This window comes from Apus apus, chromosome 1, assembly GCF_020740795.1.
Source record: "Apus apus isolate bApuApu2 chromosome 1, bApuApu2.pri.cur, whole genome shotgun sequence".
NCBI lineage: Eukaryota > Metazoa > Chordata > Aves > Apodiformes > Apodidae > Apus > Apus apus.
Window position 1 is genome coordinate 128,636,717 of NC_067282.1, and position 25,338 is coordinate 128,662,054.

Genomic DNA, 25,338 nt, shown 5'->3' on the forward strand with positions numbered 1-25,338 from the left:
TAATCTCTCAGTTTTGCAATGAGTTAAAAAATAATCTGACAGTTTTTATTTTAAAAAGCTCATTTCTATATACAAAAAAAAACACAACAAAACCCTTAGGCACAAATACTTTCCTTTGCAAGCCTAATTCCCATGCTCCAGAAAGAAGGCAGAAAATTGTTTAAGCATAAAATACAAAGTTGAAATACACAGAGGCCATAAGCAGCACACAATATTAATTTAATTTACAAAGCCTGTTTAGGCAGCCACTGAACCCAGCCTCCACAAGGTCTCAGGTAAATTGCAATTGTTTGAATCTGTTGTGTAATTAACTACCAACCTACCAAAAGGAGATCTCTTTTTCTGTAGAGCCTGAGGGAAGACTAGGTTCATTCAGGAACTAAGCTGCATGCAAGTTTCTTTTACCTCTTCCTCTCTATTTTTTTTTTTTAATAATAGGCATTATAGGTTAATACATGCTAATAGGTAAGCATTTGTCACAAAGCAAAGACAGGTGTAGAAGTACAAGGAGAAGCAATTTTCCCTTTTCCCTTTCAGACTGGCCTCTGCATTACTTCAAGTGGTGACCAAGAGGACTATGCTCTTGCCTGTCTCAAGGGTCCCATCCTACCAGGTGATCTGATCTACCAGCATTACCATCACAGGAGTGCTGAGCTGATAGTTCAGTGAGGTGACCTGTTCCTATGCCTCTGTGACCTACTTTGAAGGTTTCAAAATGCTAAATCACAAAGCTACTGCTTTTGCTCCCTGCTGCAGCTGCCTCGTAGAAACAAGAGATGCAAATTAAACACCACATCCATGCACCAAATTACTCTTACCATAGGAAAACGTAACTTTCTGTGTTAATCACTTTGCATTAATAAGACAAATAGATGTTTTTCGCAAGAACAGAAACAGTTCCACTTCAGCCCACACTTCACCGTGTGCTGTGTTCTTTACCTCAGCACACCCTTCAAAGCTGATTTCCTTCAGCTTTAGATTAAGGCAAACCTTGCTTGATGTGGCAGATTATATCTTTCCTCTCTTGGCCCGGCAGGGCTTAAAAGTTCTACTTTTGCTTTGCACAGATTAAGCCTAAGGCTTTACTTGCAGGTTAAAGATCAAAATACTGGAAAGCAGAGATATAATAGGAGAATAAGTACAGAAAAATGAACAGCTGGGAGTCCTACTTGGGATTTCAACTGAGTAAAGAATTGCAAGCATATATCAATTGCATGGCCAAAAGCATCGTTAAATGAATCTGATTTTTCATCCAGTTGCGTGATCATGCCTCTTAATGCACTGGCAGAAGGGCACTTTAAGACAAGGGCTGTTTGCAAAGGGAAGCTTTCAAAGCTGGCTGATGAAAAACCTGAGCTGTATTTCTTTCCCCTGTTTGAAGAGGGTTACTTCCTTGTCTTCTTGTTATTCCCCCCCACCCTTTTTGAAGGTAACATTCTGATATCTGTTAAATCTCCTTTGTCTGAAACCTTCTGCACTCAGATACCCATGTTATTTCTTCCACTTACATGGTGAATAATAAAAGGTGTGTCTCTGCCATCTCCTTCCAACTCTGTTTTTTTGTCTTCTTGCTCTTTCTCAAAGTCATCTTCCACCCTTCAGAGTCTTCTCTATCTCAGCCTGTTTGCATCACATGCTAACACCCCAGAAACTTTCCCCATCCTGCACGCTCTGCAGACTGGTGCTTCTCCCTGATATATTGCCTTTGATTTGCAGAACACTTTCCAACTCAATAACCCTGGAGACGGTGATTTTCAACAAGGCCCACCTGATTTCAATGCCTGTGAAAGAATTGGTTGTCTTTGCTGTCAGCAATTATAACCCTACCTGCAAACACCGTAAAGAAACAGCAGCCATCCTAGCTGAGGGCATGCTGGGACTTCTGTCTCACTGAAATTATCAGAAGGTGGTGAACTTCTGGAGTGTGGGACATAGGAAAAACAGTAAAACAAAAAACAGTAAAACAAATTGGAGAATCTAGCAAAAAGGCAAGAAAACCCTTCTCTAATTATATGTCTAAGAAAAACCAACCAATCTTACTACAAAGATAAAAATATCAAAGAACACACCTGAAAGCCCATCCTCTGTCACTTAACCTTTCTTTCAAACATCATCCTCTCTGCTGCACATGCAAACTATGAGGAATTAATTCCTAGTATCTTAAATGAAGCAGCTGAAGTAGCAGCCTTTGGGGTAGCCAGGCACTTCTGCACATTTCTGATTACTATTCAATCCTATGCTGCAGTCTTTTTTATCTGAGCCTTCAACACTAATAGTTTCTAAAGCTGCAAGTGGTGGGGCAATGAAATGTAATGTTGATAGCAACGAACTCCAAAGGATGTTGTAAAACTAAGTCAGCGGGCAAAGAGGTAGCAGACTAGCTTCAGTGTAAATAAAGGTAAGGCAACATATTTAGGGAAAAGCAGTCTAAACTGGTCTTAGAGGTTGCTGAACTCAGAACAGGCAGCTGCAGGTCAGCAAGAGCTCTTGGAAGCACAGCTGACATTTCCATGAGATCTCCAAGTCGATGAGGAGCAACAGACAAAAAAAGTCAGTGAAATGCTGCACATCATCAGATACTGAGAACAAGACCAATGGTGTAATTTTGAAGCTATTTAAACAAAACTTTGAGCGGCCATACCTTGAGTACTGCATGAGTTCTGTCTGGCCCCTGCACCTCAGGGAGAGAGCAGAGCTAAAAAAGACCAAGGAAGGGCAACTAAAATCAAGGAGACAGATCAGTTGGCATAGGAGTAAAAAGGCTGGGACTCTTTGGGCTGCAGAAGAGAAGGATTAGGGTGAAAGCAACACAGATTGACAGAACTGCAGAGGGGGTGGATAGGGCAAATGCTGCAGATACTGCAATGCTGCAATTATGAGGCATGCAACAGAACTATTAGCATGACAGCTTGAAATGGGTACAAGAAGGCTTGTCTTTATGCAGCCATCAGAAACTTCTGGAACTTGCTACCACAGTGGGTGGCAGAGGCAGAGTACCAGAAAGTTCTGAATGGAATTAAATGAATTAATGGATTAAAAAATGGATCAAAAGAAGTACATATAGGATGTGAAACCCCTCATACTACAGTTCCGGTTTCTGGGAAGCTACAAGGGGAACAGATTGCAATAAGTATCCAGAGTTGTGCAGTTACCTTAAACAGCATCTCCCATTGCCACTGTTGAGGGCAAGACACTGGACCACAGTTCATTGCTCTACTGTACTAGGTTACTTCTCATGGTTTTATCATGCTCCACTTGCTGAATAAAGGATAAATGATAGCTGACTACTAGCTGGAAGTAAGCACATCCAAGAATATGGGCTATTGGAGAAATTAAAATAGAAAACTACTATTTTCTGGAGTAGTGCTTAGCCAGTGAAATTATTTCTTTAGACAATTGGGTTTTTTTTGTATAAAACCACAATGGTTATCCTACTGGACATTAATTCATATCATCTCTTATCACCCTAAATCAAGGAGAAAAAAGATCTTTTACCAGATTTTTGTGTTACTAGTTCATAGGTGACTTCACACAAATGGAATACCACTAGAAAATAAGTGAAAACAAAGTTACAGCTGTGGGAAAATTCTTCCAAGCAGAAGGTTTCCTGTGGCATTTATGAGCAGATTTTGTCATCCTTTCTAATTACTAATTTTGGTCAATTCAATTAAACAAGCTTTTTTGTTGTTCTCTCAAAGTCCTGGATTCTCATACTGAACCTTCCTAAAACAGCCTGTTTCTAACTCATTCCCATATAACTCTGTTTTAATACCACAGCATTGTTGAAATAAGTGGAAACAGCATTGGGAAGCTGAAGAGAGGAAGAAATGCACATCAGGTACGTGAAAAATTTCATTTCTTGCTAAGGTTGCAAGAGAATTGAATCTTAGAGACAACACAACTCTGTTCCTGCTTAACTTACTCCATGCTGGACCCTCATGAAATTACACAGTCTTTTTAAAAATGGTGTCTGAAAAAAATGTAGAGATAACTGAAATCACAGGGTTATTAAGTGTGGTTTATGCTGTTTTTTAATACTTTTGTTTTTTGGAAAAGTATTGTTAAACTCAACAAAACGTATATGAAGTGTGACTCCAGCAGCTCTGCAGGTAAAAAGGCTCCAAAACAGACTCTCTTCTGTTTTCAAAAAAACTCAGTAAAGCCACTTTCAAGAGCAAATCCAGACAGGTCAGACTGTGGATGGATGACATTCTGTGTACGGTGCCCCTCAGGAACTCCTAGAATGAAAGTTCTCTCTTCCCTGGGTCTCACTCTCAGGGCCAGCATTTCTTGTGTGTGCAGAAAAGGCCACACAACAACCACAGCAGCTCTGAACAGGAATCCCACTGGATAAGTTACGTTAACAATGTGGAGGTCTTCTGCAAAGTAAGAAGAAGTGATGCAGTTCCTACTTACTCTACTAAATCAAAGAGCTTCTTGGGCTCAGCTGGGGGTGGGTAGATAACTTCATCTATGCATTTCCTGACACAGTTTGCATAGGCAGTGGAGATGTGGATGAAGGCCTCCAGGTTCTGCATCTGCTGGGCCAGCTCCAGAAGCCGCTGCGTGCCCATCACGTTCAGTTGGACGGCGTGTCTAGAGAGGGCAGGGGAAAGAAACAAAACACATTTCACTGGAAAGAATGTACCAGAGCCGAGCATTATTCAAACCCCAAATAATGCAAAGAGAAATAAGGGAAAAGAAGGACAGTGGAGTGCTTCAATGAAATGCAAGGGCTAAAACAGCTTTCAGAGCAATGCTGTTGGACCCACTGTTCTGGCTACAGAATGTGTCTCAAATACCTTTACTCCAACCAAAGGATCAGAGATGACATTTAACTGAAATCTCTAAATCTGACATATTTCACACCCCTTTCTGGAACAAATGTTTCCAATACCCATGACCACGGGGGCATGATGGCTCCTATGGTCCCCATTCAACTTCCTTGTTAAGGGACCGCTGCTAAACCAGAGAAACATGGTTTCAGTAGGCAGCCAAAGGCCCTTGGGCCCAGAAAAACAGTTTCATACTGAAAGAAGACTCAATTAGAAATAACAGCTTAAAGAAAGAATGGAGAAGAGAACCGATACGCATAAGAGAAAAAGAGTCCTGGTTAGTAAGGTTGACCTTGAAGCACAGCTAGAAGTTGTGCTAGAGACAATCTGCAATGGATCTCAGTAAGCAGATGTGCACATTTTTTGGCATCCTTTGTACTGGATGGAAGACACTTTCCTGTACAGAAAGGAAAAGGAATGCAATCTGCTCAGCCCAGGAGTAGAAGCTTTCAACAACATGTTCAAGTTTATGAATGATGTTATCAAGTACACTGAAGAAATGAGTACACCAACATTGAAGAGAAACTGTAAATAGTCCAGACGAATGAAAACAGAAGCTAGAAGTATGATTAATGTTCGGATCACAATATCTAAAGTCAGAGATACACTTTTTTTTTAGCATGCTGCTATTAAAGAATAGCATTTTCTATGAATTGCTACTTCCTCCTGCCCCTTCTAGCAGGATGAATACTTCTATTTTAGCTTCCCTTAATATGAAAGTTGCTCTTCCATGTACATTTCTATTCAATTGTATCCCTCCTGACAGGGGGTGAACAAAATTGAGCTCAGAATATGGGCCCAGCATGGATTTCTGCTGACATGTTCAGAATTCTTTTAGCTTTCTAGGAAAGTTATCATCTAACCCCAGGGATTTGCTACTCTTTATTTTGCCTATTTATATTAAAACTGCATCTACTAATATTTCAATATAGCACAGTTTCTCAGATTTCTGTCCTGGAGGGTTCCATCTGAAGAATTCCCTAAATGTACTGCATGTTGGTGCCAGTAATTAATTTAGTTTTTCTGCTGTTGCTTTTCTAGTATCTTGACAGCACTGCTTTTGCACCTCCCTTATCTACCAGCTCTTCATATTCTGTAGTGGGCTTTGGGCTTCTGCTGTGCCTAAAAATATTTTTATTTTTTGTGCTGTTAGCATATTACTGCTCAAAATTTTCATTTGAGTTGCAGTACTGTGCTTTCACATTTAACTTTCTAGAACTTCTGCCCACATGATATATTTTATTACTCAGACAGGAATAATTTGACTTTAACAACTTCTTGTATATTGCTGTTTAATCATCCTGGATTTTCCTTGTTCTGTTAGAGATTTTGACAGATCACATGCAGCCAGCCTTTAAATAGTTTCCACACTGTCTGCAAGCAGATAATGATTTTAATTTTTTTCTTTTAGCTTCTTTCTTTAAAAAACTAGTTTCCTTTTGATGTTACATGCCACTGTGACATATTTTTTATGGCATGTTCATTCGTGTATTGATTTAAGAACATTTATAGCTGTTCATGTCATGCTGTGCTACTTGTGTCTTGAGCCAGGTGCTACACATGGCTCAAGATTAAATCAAGAGCTGCTGCTTTTCTGGTGTGTTCTCTAATTAGTTGTTGCAAAAAGCAATTATTTATGGTGGACAAGGTAATATCTATTTAGCCTACGTATGATCAAATGAAGAGTGATACTAATACTTGTTTGCTACACTCACGGCTTTAGTGTTTTTCAAAAAGCTGTGAAGATCTAGCAATCTGGATCATCCACCTCGGTGTGTTGACCTTTGCAATTTGCCTAGAAGCACTGACTTCCACATCTAATCTTGGTTTAGTGGCTTATTTCTGCTGTTCTTTCTTAACTGAAAGCCTGTCTGGACACACTCCCCAAGGGAGCTCCTTCAGAAATTGTAAACAGTTCATTACATTGAGAGTTGGGAATTTTAAAGCTTATGTTAGGCTGTTTTCTTAAACAACATCTCATTTCCCTCTTCAGTTAGAGTGTCAAAGAAAGGCCATTACAACTGGCTGTAGAGACAGACACAACACAGTTTCACTTCAAACTGTCTTCAGCTAGTTCTGCCAAAACATCTCCCTCTTGACCTAAACCACATTTTTCCCTAGCCCAATTTCAGGCCATACTTAACTCACTTACTATACTGCAACCCGAGATCGCAGTACTTCCTTCTGTTCCCAGGGCAATCTGCCAAGAGACTTCACTTTTGATGTGCATATGCACATGACAGTTCCAGAGCACTCCCAATGCCTGTTCAGCACAGAACCACGTGTAACATGAAAACATAAATGCAGAATTAGTACCACAGCTATACAAGGATGCACTGAGTGGTGTGTTACGGGCTGTTGTGCATTCTGAATCATGCTTAGCAAACACAGAAAGGAGGACATACTTCAGGGGTTCATCAAAGCGAACTGTTGCTGCACAGTGGAAGATAATATTGACCCGGGTCAGAAGCTCCTCCTCATCTTCAGCACTGATGGCCAGCTTGGGCTGAGTGAGTTCAGCATTAATTGGCTTAATCTTCTCGTGGAAATTAGGGCAATCTTCTCGGACCCTGTCAAAGACCTTGAAGCACAAACAGAGAGAGATCAGGTACAGAATTAGGCTACTGAGATCACTTTGATTAGTAGCCAGTCTGGCTATATCAGTGAATGAAACTGGCATAAAAAAGAATGCCTGTCTCTTTCAGAGGGAGGACACAGGTGAGATGATAAAACTGTTATTTCACTTGTTCCCTCCCATGGGAAAACCTCACAGGGGAAACAGAACAAAAATACAGGAGATAATGCCTTGTCCTGAAGAGATGAATGAATCTTAAGCTGCACCACCCATTTTCTGGGACAGCCATGGAAATTCCTGTAGTTTCCTATCTCCCAAAACCACACTCTAGGGCTGCTTGCAGGACCATAGCAGGAGCTAAAGAGGAGGGCAGAGTATGGAGTGGGAAAATCTGGGAAGCACTGTACTCACTCAATTATCTTGATGGTTCTACAAAGAACTTGAGGAGAGGAGGGAAGCAGGGCACATTCTGGTTCCTCCCCTTCCTTATGCTGCTCCTTGCCTACTGTCACTCTTTGTTCAGGTCAGATGAGTCTTGTGGGGAACTGCTTTTGCGATGGAAAGATAGGGAATCTCAGGAACCCATACTGCTAAATCTGCTGACTGCTAGCAGCAATTTTGCACGACTGGACAATTGCTCAGCTAGTTGTCCTCTTAAGCTGTCTTCTAGATCTTTTTTTAATATGACTATGATCCATAGCTCTTTCCAATACACATTTTCTGCCCAGTCTTCTGCAGAATGACAAGACTGTGCATCTGTTCACTAAAAGCATCCCTACTTTTCCATATATTGTTCTGATGACCTGTTCAAAACCAGCATATGGCACCGTGTTTTGCCTAAGATCTGAGACAGCAGGTACCCTGAACAGCAAGACAACGCTGCTCAAACCTTCTGAAAGGAAAAGGAATTAAATACTGTCATGTGAGAAGTGCCTGTGTGAAAAGAGCAGTTTCCTCAGTTGTCATTTTTGCTCTGCGAGTAGCTCAGAGTCGCTGATAACAGCACAGTAGGTCTGGGTGCAGGTCTGCCTGTGCCCTGGAAGCAAATGGGTCCACTTTGAGACCTTTTATTTGGCAAATCTCACAGACAAAGAAGAAGATTGAATGTCAAAACACTACAGGAGTTTGCTGGAGTAGGATGGGGTTCAAAAAAATCATCCTGAGTTTAGAGGTGTCTGTTCTAAGGGTTTTGTATTACTGGCCAGCATTACTGTATTTGAGCAACTTCAAATGAAATAATAGTAACAGTGAGGTTCAAAAAGCTCTTTCCTTTTAGGGGCAGACTGACAATAACAAGGGTAGAAAGAATAAATAGAACAGAGAGGTTGTGGGATCTGAATAGCTACAATCTAGATTTCAAAGGATAACCACACTTCAAAGGTAACTAGCCTATTGACAGGAATGACTAATCATAGAATCATTTTGGTTGGAAAAAACCTTAAAAGATCATCAAGTCCAATGGTTAAAGCACTGGGACAGATTGCTGGTGGGTGCTGTGGGCCTTTGGATGTATTTAAGAGGTGTCTAAATAAGCACTTCCAGGAAAGGCAAGGAAAAGCTGAACCCACCTTGGGGGAGAAGGAAGGGCCAGCTGGCTTCTCAGTAGCTCTATTTTTGGTTGTTTCCTCTACTCTGTAGCTTACTCATCGGTAACACCAAGTTTGAAAATCTCTTTACTATCAAGGCCTCTTTTCTAGAGATTGTTCCATTTTTTATTTGCCCACTGCTTATGTAAGAGCAGAAATTGTGTGACATAAATTAAATTTACTAAAAGAAAAACACATATGAAAGAGTAAATTGGTACTAATAGCAGTATTTTCTTTTTTTAAAAAGGGATTACTGTCTTTCTGCTTATCTGGCAACCTCATAGATAAACCAAAATGTTCTCAGGGATTAAAAAGTGATAAGGAAACTGTTAGCCTTCCCCACTAAGCAGCACACTTTCTATTTGACTTCACATATTTAACATACAGTGGCAGATCCTTCACAAACCTGAAACTTGAGCAAGTTAACAGAAGTTAGGACTTGATAATGTAATTTAATTTCTCTCAGTTGCACCCAACTACATGAGTATTTCAGCAATGTAGTCAAGGCCAGAGAGTAGATTTCTAGACAGAGAAAGCTAGGAGTGAGCAAAGATGTTGGAGAGAACTGGCTGGATCACAGGAACCCAATTCCTAACAGCCTAAGTTCAGAACTGGGTACTAGCAGCATTAGTGTCTGAAAAATCTTGTCTTGTAACAAGAGGATGCTAGAGTGGCTGTCCAAGTATGCATCATCTCATGAGAGATCACACATGAGCAAACCCTGACAAGGCACAAAATGGAAAGGTTTCTCAGAGAACCCATGTAAGACCAAAACTATCTTTTAAGAGTTTTAGGAACGATTCTGCATTTTTTTGTTTTATTGCAAAGAGAGTGCAAAACTTCACCCAAATGAGAGTTATTTTACACTTGTTTTGTTTTGGCACAATTAATGCAAAGACAGAGAATGAATCAGCCCTTTCTCTGTTTTTCCTTTTTTTTTTTTTAATATGATATATAAAAAGAGTAGTATTTCTGCAGTTCCAGCCTTGCTTGATTTTGTGCAGTTTTATTCTGCCTAAGTGCCATCTCTGCCTGACATTCCCACCACAGAAAATACCCCCTTCAGTTTCTGTGCAGTTTTCTGCAAGGTATTGCCTACTAACACACGCCACTCCACAGCTGCAGTTTTTCAAGCCTCCATTGATTCACTGCAATTTCTAAATGCAAGCTCACAAATCAGCATCCTGCTTTGGAAACCTTCTGGATCATAAGAACATTCAGTTCATTGCCAGCATTAAATGAGATAGCAGGAGCAGCTTTTAAATCCATGTCTGCTACCTCTTTTATAGCACCTGAAGATCTCAAGCTTGTCAGTGTTTTACAGGATACTGCAACAAAATTTAAAGACAAAACAAAGGCAGCTTATTCAATGCTGTTTCCTACAGCTCAAGGAGTGCTTTAAAATAAAGATGATGCTTAGTCTGCAGGTAAACAATAACTGCATCTCTAAATTCTCATTAACTCAGAGCATAAGTAATAAATCCCCCAAACTGCACAAGGCCTAAGGATTGTTCTGTCTTTTCTTTTTAGAACCTGCCAATACAAAATACACTGAATGGACAGAAGTGGGCTGGCATGCTGTACAGTTGGAACCACAGGAGAACAATGGCCATGCCATCAGTACTCCAGAAGTGATAAATTAATTACGACAGAATTATAGTGAAGAGACAGGAAAGATGTTTGATTTCAAGTTGATCAACTGTGTCTAATGTTAATTAAACTGAGGGAAATCAGTAATAACTTATCCCGCTTTCAGAGTCTTTTTTGAGCATCCAAATGCACTCCGTGGCAACACTGCTGCCTTGACCAAAACAGAACAAATGAACCTAACAGCTGTTGTTCTCATTTTAAGCCTCAAAATAGGACTAAAGTTCTGCATCGGCTGCTCTGCCCCTTGACAGAGGTGAGATTTTCACTCCAAACTTTGGCAACTTTTTTCTTATAATTCTGCAATTTCTGCTCTTAATAATAATCTAATCTCTGACAATTTAGTGTCAAGCACTTATTATGGAAACAGGACTATCTAGAAATTCTCCCAACATTATATTTGAATGTGTTTGATGGGCATCTCTTTCCCTATTCCTGCCCACTTAAGCTTGGACCTCCCTTCCCAAAGGACATCTGTATCCCCCTGTGTCCTCTGCTCCTGCCTTAAAGCATGTAATAGTTCAGAGAGCATTCTGCCCATCAACCTTTCTATCAGAAATTCTTCCATACCACAAAGACACAAAAATCTCAAAGAAATGGCAAACTGCATAGCTTAAGAATAAAGGAACTGATGAACAATGTATAATGGTAAAGGCCTCACTTCTACCTCATGAGATGTCTTCAGTGGAGTAAACACAAAATAATAGAAAGTAGAGTGCCTAAGCTATAGCCTACTTTAAAAAGGAACTTGCACAAATTTGGTAAGACCTGTGTCTCATACTGGTTTTCAGAGAGGCCTGGGTAGTCCTTTTTTTGGATGCATCAGCTCTCACCTCTAAAAAAAACCCAACTTACTGTAAGAGATGCTATGCAGGATGGCACTTCATGGAGAAATGTAGGGAGGAGAGAAAGCAGTTCTCCAATTTGCTTGGTGATGTTATCCAACACTATTTCTTGTGCTCCCCCCTCATCTGAAAGGTTCATTTTCCAAAGTGCAGAATAAACATGTCCCAGCAATGCAAGCAGTGGTGAAGGTGGGATCCTGCTCTTCATCCTGTTATCAGTGGAGTCTGTAACTCACTGTGGCCTTTCTGCAACAAGCTGCCTCTTCAGTGATAGCACTCTCTGCTCTGCCAGATCAGGGCCAAACACTTTGGTGAATGACCCAGAAAGCATTAAGTTTTTTAAGTGGCCTACACAAATAGCCTTTTTTCTTCCAATGATCAATCAAAGCACCCAAATTTATTTTAACCAAGTGTTGCCAGCCTTTTTTTTTTTTTTTAAAGACCAATAAAAAATGGTGAAGTAGGGCCAAGTGTATTTAATGGGCATTGGGATATTAAGCTTCTCTAGCAGGATTAGCAAAAGATGGTAACTTATATTAGAGTATGAACATTTCAAGGCATTACTGTATGAGAACATTTAAAACTGAGAAAACTCAGAGAGTTCCCACAAAAGGCATCTGATATATGAGGAAATATTGAGAAGATAAAGGTTAAGAGAGTCCAATCAAAGGCGAAAAAAAGCAAAAAGCTTCTGTCCTTTCAGATAAAGAAACGGAAGGGATTGCTTGGCATAATTCAGGAGAATATAAGCAGGAATTGCTTCTGTAAAGGAAATATATTTTATCTTAAACAAGTCAGAGGCTAAGGGGTATAATGTTTTGGCAACGAATCCTTTAAAGAACAAGGTGTTCCTTGGGTGTGTGGAATAATTTTCAAAATTCCCTCTTCTGAACCGAGCTTTGTTGTATAAATTTTAGGGAACAGCCTACACATAGATACACAAAGTGACGCCCTGGCATGTAAATCCACGCCTTGGTGACTTCAGTGGAAGTATCATAAATGGATATGAGACACCACCACAAATCTAAACCAGTGAAGGTACCAAAGTCATGAAAACTGCTCTTTAAAATCCACCTAATCTCTGCAGTTTTATTCTGATGAAAGGGCTCATCCCAGTTGTGTTTGCCACTGATAAAACCGTCCAATACAGTCTTGAAGGAAGGAAGGTACATAGCTACTTTTAGAGCTGCCATTGTAGCAAGTCTGAGAACTAACTCGGCAGCTTCTTGACATAAAGTAATTAGCCTGCACTTAATTTTTAGTCTGGTACATTTCCAGCAATAAGCATCAGAATTGCTCAGTCAAGAAATGTGTGAAAATGCAGCTCAGGCAGCATTAATGGGGACAGACCCTTTTTCTCCCTTCTGCGTTCTGCTTCATCTCCTCCTCAGAAAGTTGCTTTTAAGTGTGGTTCTTCTCAAGGCAAATAAAGCATAATTCACCGGATCAGTTAGAAAGCATGCAGCAGAGTGTTCCTCATTACAGGGAAAGAAATGGCTTATGCTTCAATCTACAGCTATTACTTTCGCCTAAGCAGAGCTAATGTAGCACAAGCACAGTACCCACGACCAACATTTAGTAAACAGAACAGCTGATTTATTTGAAGACTCCAGAAACAAAGAGATGACAGACTGCAAATTTCAACAGAGGCCAGCTAAGACTAGTAAGTATAACCAGCTACTTAGAATGTCAATTTAAATGGCAAATTTCCTTGAAAATCAGCTGCTGACAAAGCCTCCTGTTTTCTAGGAAGAATACTTGGGTTACATGTAAGTTACGTGTAAGGCAGTCTGGAACAGTAACAGGAGCTCTTTCAGAGGCATGTGCTGTGGACAGGAGCATTACGGACTTGACAGACACGGAAAAGCTTTCTCTGGTCTCTAGTACCATCATATAGGTGGGTGGACAAGTCACAGAACATGGAGCTTTTTTACATTCATCATAGATGTTTCTTGTGCCTCTATGTGGTACTTAGACAGGTATCACTATCACCATTTGATGGAACGCTTGACATTTAAAACAGGAGAAGAAGCTGGTAACACTTGGAGCTTTTCCTACAAGGAACCATTTAATATATTTCTTCCCATGCATTTTCCAGAACTGTCTTCCTTCTCATCCCTCCTCCATAGCTATGACCCAATGTGGGCATAGGTGCAAGGGGAGTCAGTAGCCAAAGGACTTGTGCAGGAGCACTTGGCTACAACCAGAGTTCCATCCATCTCCCCTTCCTGAATTCCTGCCATGCAGAATTCACAGCTGACTACTTGTGAATGACTGTGTGTATTTGGAAATGTTAATTAGTACTGAGTTATCCAGACATAGGATCTAAATCTGCTTTTTCATACCACTGCCTTAATTACAGATCTTTGAAATTTCACTGCCATATTTGCTTGGGCACCAGGAACACCAGGAGTGTTTGCTAAGTCCCCCAAAGGCAAACCAGCTGGCAGTAAAGGCTGTGCCAAACACACCTGCCTACTTCGTGGAGACATTTATAGAAAGACTTTGAAGACATATAAAGAAACGACCAGATAATAAAAAATGAGTTTCCCATTTGAAAATACCTAACAAAATCGGGTTGATTCTTAGGAATCTATGGAGGTTATTACAGCAGCTAGACAGTGTGATCTCTAGTGCAACCTCACTTACAATTATGTTAAAACACATTATATATTACAGGTTCCTTCCCTCTGGAAACATAAGCTTCATGTGTATAGTCATACAGATGGTATGGAGTGGAGTTTGGGGGAAGTGGAGGACAGCATGTAGGCAGCGGCTGCCAAGTGTGTTTTCAGATAAGACTCCCTTTCATATGGAGCCTTAGTTGGGAGGGACAGGCCAGACAGACCTCCCTACAGCTACACATCTGGCTGACTGGGTAGGCCTAGCTCATTGGATCACACTGAGGGAAAGAAGATACAGTGCAGCCCTGCAAATGAGAGAGATGCAGTCCTGGCTGCAGAAGAGTCACTCTCATCTGGGAAGCTTCCCAGGACTGACTGGTGTGAAAAAGAGGTGGCCTTCACAGACTTAAATTCAGCATGATGCCTCCTCAGCCAGCTGCAAAACAGCTGACCCAGCACAACACAAGCAGCATTAGCTCTACACAGCAGTCCTTCTTTATACAAGCCATCATGTCCTCTAATGGCCAGAACTGCTTAAGCCCCACAGAAGTCTTGGGATCTGATGTCTCTGTGTTAGCCCACGCAGTAACTCACAATCTCCCTTTTTAGTGAAAACAGCCCTGCCAAAAAGCCACTGAGTGATCCCCACAACTAGAGACATTCAGGCAACCTTATCTGAGCCAGACCCTGAGGGTACTTCTCCTTCTGTTACAATGCTGTTTCCAAAGAGGGTAAGCAGGCACACTGGCTGTCACGCAGCTACAGCTGAGGCAGCCAGCACATAACCTGTGTAACACACAGTGCTGGTACGTTAGTCAGAATTTTGTTTCAAGGACAAACCTGTGAATGCAGCTGGGCCCTATGATTCCTGTAAGTACATCTAAGAGAGTCCTGAGGTGCTCCACTGTGACTTTGAGCCCTTCCTAAGAGCTCCTCCAAAGGAATGACTGCAGCAGTTGTGGCAACCTAGGGTGGACGTCCTGCACTTACATACTTGCTTCTGTAAGATCTCTGACCATTTCCTGAGGCATAAATGAGAGAATGCCATTACGAAGAGGATCACAGGTAATGCAGGCACCAAGGCTCATCTTGATCAAAGGTAGAAGGTGGGAAAACATCCTTTGATGTCACACACAACAGAAATCAAACAATTCAAGAAAAATGTATCAAATATTTAAAGCTACTCAAATAATAAAACAGGATTTTTTAAACATTGTACTGAAATGGCACTCAAGCATAGAGAGCTGAACGTCTGGGCCCCATAGCTCAAGAAGGACAGGGAACTGCTTGAAAGAGTCCAGGGCAGAGCCACAAAGACGATGAAGGGAGTGGAACATCTCCCTGATGAGCAAAGGCTGAGGGAGCTGGGTCTCTTGAGCTTGGAGGAGACTGAGGGGTGACCTCATTAGTGTTTACAAATATGTTAAGGGGGAGTGTCAGGAGGATGGAGCCAGGCTTTGTTCAGTGATGTCCAGTGATAAGACAAGAGGCAAGAGATGCAAACTGGAACATAAGAGGTTCTGTGTAAATATCAGAAAAAACTTTCCTGTGAGAGTGACAGAGCACTGGAACAGGCTGCCCAGAGAGGTTGTGGAGTCTCCTTCACTGGAGACATTCAAAACCCACCTGGACACGTTCCTGTGTGATGTGCTCTGGGTGACCCTGCTCTGGCAGGGGGGTTGGACTGGATGATCTTTTGAGGTCCCTTCCAACCCGTAGGATTCTATGATTCTATGTGAAATTAGTGCAGTAGAAGAGCAAATCTCTCCTCCAGCATGAATCATGCTAGAAGATTCTGGAACAAAAAAGAACTGGCAGTCAGCAGCCTGCTGGGGGAGATTCTCAGAAAACAGGTGAGATTCTAAGAAAACATCTAAGAAAGGATGACTTAACCATTATAAACCGATTTTCTGTAGTGTCCCTATTCCAAGCAAGCAACCAAGGAAGTAGAGTTAGAAGTAATCCTTGATTTCCATCCAAGGAGCCTTCAGCTTAGGGAATTTAGAACTTCTTTAAGAAGATAGAACCATCTGTCCAAATAGTGTCCAGCTGCACAGTGTGGCTCCCCAAGTACCATACTTACGAGAGACCAGCTGCAATTCATGCCTCTGATTACAGCCAGTTCTCAGAATCCCTGGAAAAATTCAGAAAGAGAAGAAGCTCACATGCAAGTCTGACAGCTGGATCCACAGCTCTGCCCTTCCCTCTGAATCCAACCCCTTTGCATGTTATACGAAATACAGACTGCTTTCTGTATTTGAGACCTCCTTATATACTGCTTGGATCAATTGGTTCTGCCCACAGGAAGTATTCTTAAAATCCACCTCTTTGTGGCATGGATTCAAGTAAAATATAAGCAGTCCCACTGAACTTTATCAAATTATCCTGATGTACAGAAAAGGCCAATTTGACCCATGAAGTCCTCACAGCCTTTTGGCATGTGTACGCCCTTTTCTACTACCTTTGGTCTCAGCAGGCAGGACCTGTAGTCTGGTTACAGAATGAAGATACCTGTTGTTAGGAGGGCCATTTCACGTCAGCTTGTGATAGTAACACTTCCACCAGGAGCAGATGTTGCTCACTTCCTGGTGCAAAGATCAGAGTCTTGCCACAGATGGCTCAGTTACACTATGTGAACATTTTATCCCGACCTTGCCACTGCAGTTGGACCTGACCCTGCAAAACTTTTCCTCTTTAAGGCAGTAAAAGGTAAGAATGAGGGGGTTCTTTTTGCAATCAGGAGTTTCTTTTTTTTCTTTTCCTTTCTTTTTTTTTTTTTTCTTTAAATGGTAGAGAAATCCAGCTATTTTAGTATGGAAGGAAACGCATGCACATTTTAAAGAGGATCAGGAAAAGCCATATGGATTGTCCTTAAGCCAGTCTCAGGTTTCAGTTCACTCTGGCATCTCTGAGTCTGCTGAAGGGTAATCAACCATTAGAAGCCTGACTTACCAACTCTGGCACTCCTATTAACTGTTCCAGCTAAAGCCATACTGTTAAAACTTTCTGATCAGAGAATTTGTGGCTCAAGACATCTTTCACACTGACATGCAGTCTTCATTTCACTCACTGAATACCCCAAATACGCTTATTATTTATTACACACACTTATTAATAGAAAAGTTACTTGTCCCTGCAAATATATTTTCACTCAATGGAGTCCAAAGAAGAGAATTCATGTAAGCTGAAACAGCATTCATGTTTTCTGCATGTCCTGCTCTTGGCTTCTAGATCTAGATTTCATCAAATAGTTTTATGCTACTCAGTTCACACAAGGGAGAAAAATGAGCTAATTACACTTCAGGTGCAACAAATCACTTGCCCATGTGTCACCTGAATGACTTATGTTGAAAAATATAAAGTTGTTTGTACACAAAAGTCTTCCCATCTGTCTGAGTAGGGATTACTGTTAATGAGCCTGTGTCCTTGGCCCTAGTCCTGTGAGGTTATAAATTACTTTAATGCTTTAATCTACCAGTGAAAAATGCTTTCTAAAGGAGTGCAGAAAAACCAAGCAGAACATTCCAAACCCAACTATGCATAATGAAATACACCTCTCAGCCCACTAGCGGTTTTACAGATAAGAAATACACAATGTCCTGCAAAGGACCACTTGCATGAGACTGTACATCCTAAGGATATATTAAACTGAGGGAAGTACCAGCCATCTTTACATTAAGGCTTCACTTGTTCTGCCATATTCAGTAGAGGTAGTCTATCAATGTTCCAGATTCCCTGGGCAGGAAAAAAACCACCAGCCTTAAGATCTACCCCAAACACAGCACCTTTAGGGCATGCAGCTTTCTTTAGACACTATTAGACTGATAAGGTGTAACCAGGAGGCCCTGATGGAGCACCAAGCCCTCATAATTAGGTAAGGCCTCTACTGGAAATAAGGAAAGTGATTAAAACAGTTCAAGGACAACAAGGTTGCATAAGCACATAAGGAGGGTGTGAAAAACATGTTTCTGTGGTGCTGTGGTATGCAGACTGTGCACAAGATAAGAAATTGCTCATGCTTAATTGGAATTAGGTAGAACAGTCAAGGCTAAAACAAAACTGTTTGTCTTAGTGAGTATATATCATAAACATGATGATGCCAGTATGAACTGGATACTGGAAGGGGAGTGTATTGTTTTATTTAAAATCATCATTGTCTCTTAATTCAGTTATACCTCAAACCTGCAACTTGGAAAGTCAGACTGATAAAGAAATATATGGCTGCAATCTTTGGCTCACCAGCCTGAAAGACCAGCTGTATTCATTAACGAACAGGGGCAGCCTTCACCCATATCTAGATGGATGCTCAGACTCCCACCCACTCATCCTCCCACCAAACTATACCTGTAATTCACAGGCTCCAGAGCACTTTCAACAGAATAAGAAAACATTGATCGTTGTGTTCCCTGACTTCCTGTGCTCAGCTCATGGCTTTTCTGACTCACATTTGTATAAAAAAAATGGCAAGCCTACTGGTGTATCTTCAGAAGTTTCTGGAATGGCTTCGTGGCACCACCCCTGTGAACCTGGGAGAACCCTGGCAGTGTGATCAAGATATTCCCCACTGAACTGATAACTGTGATGACTGTCTTGCTCTCCTGGCTCCCTATCTTCCCCTATGCTTTCCTTTTGCAGCCCTCTTTTCTGATACTGCAGGATCACCTCCTTTTCACCCCTCTGGGACCCCAAGTAGAAACCCTGCTGGCAGATTTGTGATCCCTTAAGCAGCTACATGGGTGCTGAAGCAGGAAAGTGGAAGCACTGCTGTGCTATAGGTGCAGAAAATGGTCACTTAGATAACACATGTCCTAATGGTAAATTTGTGTCTGGGAGTCTCCAGTAGAATGTGGAATAATGGCCATGTATCTCATGTATGAATTCCTGCAGCTTCAGACATATGCTGTTTTCAGACTCATTTTTTCCAACAAAGTGTTTTTAACTCGCCAGGTTAGTGTGGCTTTGAGGAATGAAGTATTGGGAGGAAAACCCTGGTCTGTGCAATTTTCCTCACATTGAACATTTTATGATGGTTCATCCCTTTCAAATTAAAAGCATTCAGTTTTGACATCATCTCTCCAGGGATAATAGCACAGCTATTATCTCCCCATCATTTACTCAATTCATCACTCAGAGCATTGCAATTTTATCTAATTCAGAGAGAGTAAAAATGTACTAAACCAAGAATATCTTCCCTTTTAGACTGGAAAAGATGACTCTCCGAAACACTGTGTTTCCTTCCTTCCCATAGGCATAAAAACATCTCCTGAAGAGGCTCAGACTATATAATAGTACCTGATCATCAGTCTCTGAAGCAAAAGAAAGAATAAATAATGAACAATGACACTGACAATGCTGAAGCCATCTATGTCCTACGAGGTATGCAGATCAGTGCTGTGCCATCACAGAAAAAGCAGCTCAGGAGATCATCTCCAAGATTAAAGCCCACTTCCAAAGGGACAGTAACCTACGTTTGGCCCTGCAGTCATGGAAACAGGCATTTCCTTGCATGTTGCCCAAAATACCTTGCCAGTTTAGGATATGATTTTACAAGGTCAGATGCCAAGTCTGAAACATTACTGAAGAATGCTTTGTATGGGTAGCCTTTAGCATTACAGTTAAATATCAATTATGGGAGTTAAGAATTGTTCAGAGAACATACAGTAATTTATTTTTTAAATGGGCATTTTTACTTTAATGATAAAGGGAAGCAGAATTATGTCTCAGACTGCCCAGTACTGCTTCTATTAAACCCAAGTGACACTCCACCTTTTCTGCTTCATACTTAGTAGCAGTAGCAGAATATCTTGGACAAGTAGTTTATAGGTCTGGTTGAGAAATTCCCACTACACCCCAGCCAGCTCTAAACTAAAAATTTCACTGCAGATACAGACTTTAAAATAATTTCCTCCTGAGCTGTGCTGAGTCTGCAGGGTTAATAGACTTGAAATTGCATTTCAGTCAATGTAGTGATCAAAAAAGTCCTGAAAATACACTGCCAAGTAAGAAGGGGCCACTTATTTAACTGCTTTCAGTTCTTCCACTGGTAAAGTTGAGATGTTGTTTATCTAATTCCCAGATGGGGGGATGGTTAAACACCCTGAGAATGAAACACCAATGCATCAGATGGCTGGCAAGGAGCTCTTAAGAGATTACTCATGCCTGAGCAAATAGTCCACAGTACTGGGCACTTCTTTTGTAGGGGAAAATCTCTTTCAGGGGGAGAGACTTTAATCCACCCACTCAGCAACCAGAAATCATTCTGTATTGCTCATGAAAGTAATTACCAGAAGCAATAATTAAACCATGACTTTTAAGGAACAAGTAAGTTTTTATGAACACTAGTGGACTGAAATGAGCTTATCTGAGGAATTTGTCCATTTTAACTGTATGTAGCAGCAGGTTTACAGGATGATGCTTCTGAAATCTTTCTGTATGTCAACTACCCGAGGGAGCTGCAGAGAGGGGCACTTACTGCCTCACAGGTAGGCAGGTACTATCACACCTTTGCAGTTCCCACTGCTCTGCAGCAGGACACATCTGGGACAGACAGGCAGCAAGGTGTTCTGATGCTTCAATTCCACGTTTGAGGATTCACAAAACAGGGCAGCTGCTTGCTGAATAGACCTGTGCTGATGGTCACAGGAGGCAGCCCAGGCAAGGTAACCTCATCTGAATCACTATTGATGGCTCAAAGGTACCCACCAGTCACTCCTGGTGTGATTTATCACAGTTTTTTCTGTCAAGACCTTTGGAGATACCATGTAAAAACTAAACTTATGTTGATCTTAATGAGAAATTCTCAAGGGTTTCCTCAAGGGTTTCTTTCAAGTAGACAGATGTGAATCTGTAGAGGCACAATTTCTGCTAGAACAGGATTCTTTGTTTTAATTTCAAGTGTCTGTTCTTCTGCCCTCCTGTGCTCAATGATAAATACATCAGCATTTAAAAAAAACCCAACAAAACCCTCAGTTCAGAGAATCCCCTTCATAGGAAACCTATTAAAAAGCAACTTCTTTACAAGGGAGAATTACCAGTGACAAGTACACAACAGGCAGCCTTGCTTCATAGTCCATTTTTGTGTTTACATTGTGGTTATCTTTCGTATTTCTATTCTTCAGCAAATCAGCTTGATAGATTCTTTATTTTTTGAGAGTTGGTCTTAGTCACTGGAGTCTGTTCACCGAGAACCATCTGTTCCCCAAGATTTCCCTCCCACACGTCATGGTGGAATTACGCCTACAACAAGTTTCTTCTATTAGGAACAAAATTATTACAACAAGCTAGTTGACAGGAGTCCTTAGGGAGACAACACAAGTACTCATATCTTTGTTCATAGTTATTATAAAGCGATTATGTGCAATACCCATCTCTCAAGGACTGACTCTGGAAGGTAAGTGAACCTGCCTGCCCTTCCCTCCCAGAGTCATAATTTAATCCTAGAAATGATGCCCTAAGCCACAGTGGTACCATCACAAGCGAAAAATGAGGATATCTGTTCAAATCCTGTTTGTCAGTCATCTGAGATCACCTATTTTTCTATTGTCTTCCCCTTCATGCCTAATGGAGACAGTGATCACACAGCCTGTGTCAATGTCAGGTCAGTGCAAACTGGAATAGCTCTACTGATACCATGTGTTTCAGCTGAGGACGTAACTCTTACCTTTTTTTATGTGAAAGTTCATATTGAAGGTTTCCCTGTGGTACAATATCCACGCTTCAGTTACAGAGGGCAGCTGGCCCAGGGGTTAACACACTGACCTGGGATTTAGCTGTGGACTTACCAGTTTCGGCTCCCTACTCTGTACAAGATTGCTGATTCCCACTCCCTTGCCACAATACCAGAAGTTCAAGACCCATGCAAGAGGTGAGCAAGGGGAGAAAATGAATGAAGTTGCATCAGTCCTCCTTCCCCTTTCACAGCCCAGGCACTAATTTCATTAAGTCTGTTTATGTGTGAGTTAGGAGCAATGCCCCTCAAATTTCTTACTCTGCCTCTGACCTTTTCATGATCATGCAGGAGTCACCTAATCTTTCTGAGTCAGACTCATCCCATCTACCTTACCTAAGTAACTGTCTGGGAGAGTTTAATCAGATTAACCTAAAAGAGCTAATAGGTCTATAATGAAGGTATCATCTCACATTGAACAGGAATAGTTATGTCTGCCAAATGATAACAATAAATCAAGGATCTTATCTTGGGGGTCTCATCCAAAGTGCAGGATGTAGACAACAGATAAGAAGCTAGACTGCAGCCTGTATGATGTGTTCATGCTTCACCAAACACCAGGATCAAGTGCACTCTGGGTAGTTGTCACCTTAACTTATGTCACTCAAGCAAGAAGGCAAATTGCAGTGGAGGAGTGAGTAAAAACACGCCATGCATTCAGCAGAAAACAAAATGTGAGGGAGTCAGAAAATCAATTGCTATTTTCAGATTTAAGGGTACACTATTGAAGGAACAGCTTTTCTCTTGCACTTTACCTATACAGTATTTTTGCTCAAGTACCTTAAGGGACCTGCTGAACCAACACCTCGGAGACATGTTGATGGCCTTAGAGAAATTCTGATCTCTTTTACCAAAATGCTCAAGAAATGGCATTTTTTTGCCTCTTCCTCTTTCCAGTGTTGCATCTCAGGAGCCCTGGCATCTTACCAGTGCTCAGCTATGCCTTTGGAGCTGAAAGCCATCTAGCTTTGCTGTTAGAAGAAAAACTAATGAAAAGAAGGCGAAAGGAGCACTGAGTACATTAAATGCAGCTCCTGCTGGAGGACAGGAGCACAAAACAAGGTGTAGGCAGAGAGACAATCCAGAGGCACAAGAATGGCACAAGCAGACCTAAGTTGTATTTTTTCCTAGCCCTCATCTGACAGCAGCTACAAGGGATGTTTCAAAGAAAAGATGTAAGTTGTCTGCATCAGGCAGCCAGGAAATCACATCTTCTCTCTCGTACTGGTTTATAGGATGAAGGGATGGGTTTAAGTGTTTAAGTTACAACACTGTATTTCTATACATATTTTACTCATATTTTTATCCATACAAATGTTTAGAACAGCTTGAAACCTGACTTCAGTGCCGCAATAACAACAAATATAATTAATTTCAAATTCCAATTATTCTTTAGAAATGGTCTTTCCCTTTCTTGCTTTTACTTTCACGGAATGTCCCCTTTGCTGGGCACTGAGTTTATCTTATTTTGGTTTTATTTATTTTTAGTACAGATGACTTTGGCTCCTTTGGTTTCATGTTCTGTCGATTCTCCCGATACGAGGGATTTGAACATCTATTAGTGCATCAGCGATCTCCTGTCAAGAATACAAAGCTGATTGCTTTCCTAGAAAGCATCTGCATTCCAAGGAACTCACTGTTTCCATAGGCATCTGGCTCAAGGAAACCGAATTTTAAAGAGTATAGTCTCAAAGGTATGTGAGTGGCTGAGGAGTGACACTTATTAAATATCCCAGAACCTTCCAGATTAGATTTGAGGCAGGAAAGACAGAAGGATAACCAAAGGTATCCAGACATGTATGTCGGATTGCAAATAGTTTTTGGTTTTATTAAATGTTCCATTAATACCTAACAATTACATAAATGTTTTCTTCAGCAAGTTCTTCATAAAAAGGAGCCCTGCAATTTTTCAGGGGAGGAAAGAGACACATAGACCTGATGTGATTTACCCAAGGTCATGTAACTAAGCAGCAGAAGAACCAGGAGGGAAACCTAGCTATTTGAAAGCCCTTTAAGTAGTGATACTCCTTCCTTAACTGTTTCATTCTTGAGAGCAGCAGTCTGAGTGCCAAATTAACATTTAAGTTATGGCACTGACTCAATGTCAAACTTCTGTTTAAAACACAATACACTGCACACATTTTAGGATCAGGAATATTATCTCTCTGTAACTGGAGCATAAGAAATTGTGTTTAATAAAAGGGCAGGATACATCGGGCTGAATAGTAACAGACTTGGGGCTGTGAAATAATCTGTTCTTTTCATAGGTACCGTGTGCTCTCCACTGTCACTGTTTGTTGCTTTTCTGCCCTGGAGACCACAGGCCCCCAGGGAGAAGGAAGGGGGAAGCACATGGTGGAGGCAGAATAATGTCTGCCCCAGAGGGTACCAGCTCTACAGGAAACAATTAAAGGTGGTGTCAACTGGAGAATGCATCTCCTTGCCTCCAAGTAGGTTGGGAAGATCACTCTTTCCAGCTCCAAGCATACCAAAAAAGAGGGTACAAATAACTAGTTTGCTCATCATGCTTTTTTTTCCCCCCATAGACTTTTTTTGACCCATTCGAATCAGGTTCTAACATCTATCTGGAGGAAAACTGCCTAGAGGTAGCAATCCTAACATGTCCTGCAGAGTTAACAGTTAGGAAACGTGGAAATGGCCACTTGGTGATCCAGGGGTTTCAACTTAACAAAAGGAAAGCAGTGAAAACTGCCCTTAGAGGACACATCAGAGAAAGACCGAGGAGTGACTGATGTGTGACTGAGGCAGACACAGGCAAATGAAATTAATACCTGTGTAGCAACTAAGCTAGAAAATCAAAAGAATCTTCTCTGCAATTCACAGACGAACACAGAGGCAGCTGTGTCAACTCTCATTTGATGCAGTACAGATCCCCAGTCAGTGCTGAAGCAGAAGCCTAATGGTACACCAAAAACATGTACAGAATGCTCTGCCCCCCCACTCTTACGCTAAATAATGAACCAAGCACATTCTGTAAAATATGGTTTTGGAACCTCCCAAGGAAACTAACTACACATTTAAGCTTGACAAATAACATACAAATGCAGTTTCTCTGCTACAGATTTAGCCTAGCAGTAAGGGTAATTTAACAGCGTGTATTTCTGTGTAGAAGTTGTGACTTCTACTGGAATTATTTCCTTTCTCCTACTGTCACTGTGGAAATGTTCACCTTTGATTCACAGGCAATGTACAGAATCACAGAAACAAGCCCCCATTTATGCACACCTACTTCAGGTTATTCACTGCTATTTAAAATATTCAATGGCACACATGGAGAGTTAATAACATGTACAATTGGCTTTGCAGTTAAATTGAAAATGTAATAGGACAGAATTTGTTTTTCAGCCTGGTTTCCAAGGAAACATTTCCAGCTACTATTGGTGGATGTTACAGGTTAACTGTCAAGCCTACAATTTCCTTTGTTCCTAGTGCATGAGTTGGACTGCTTTTATCATCTGGTCCTCCCTCCTGAAATGCAT

At 41.1% G+C, this 25,338-nt stretch overlaps 1 protein-coding gene across 5 annotated transcripts in view; it reads right to left on the bottom strand.

The window, feature by feature from the left end:
* Positions 1-25,338, bottom strand: part of FAR2 (fatty acyl-CoA reductase 2) — a 132,180-nt gene that overhangs the window by 26,392 nt on the left and 80,450 nt on the right. For all 5 annotated transcript variants that reach the window (XM_051638138.1, XM_051638168.1, XM_051638162.1 and 2 more), the window contains exons 3-4: positions 7,241-7,416; positions 4,417-4,596 (exon numbers count right to left, since the gene is read on the bottom strand). In XM_051638138.1, the coding sequence (XP_051494098.1) occupies positions 4,417-4,596; positions 7,241-7,416 (356 nt within the window). The remainder of the gene's footprint in view (positions 1-4,416; positions 4,597-7,240; positions 7,417-25,338) is intronic.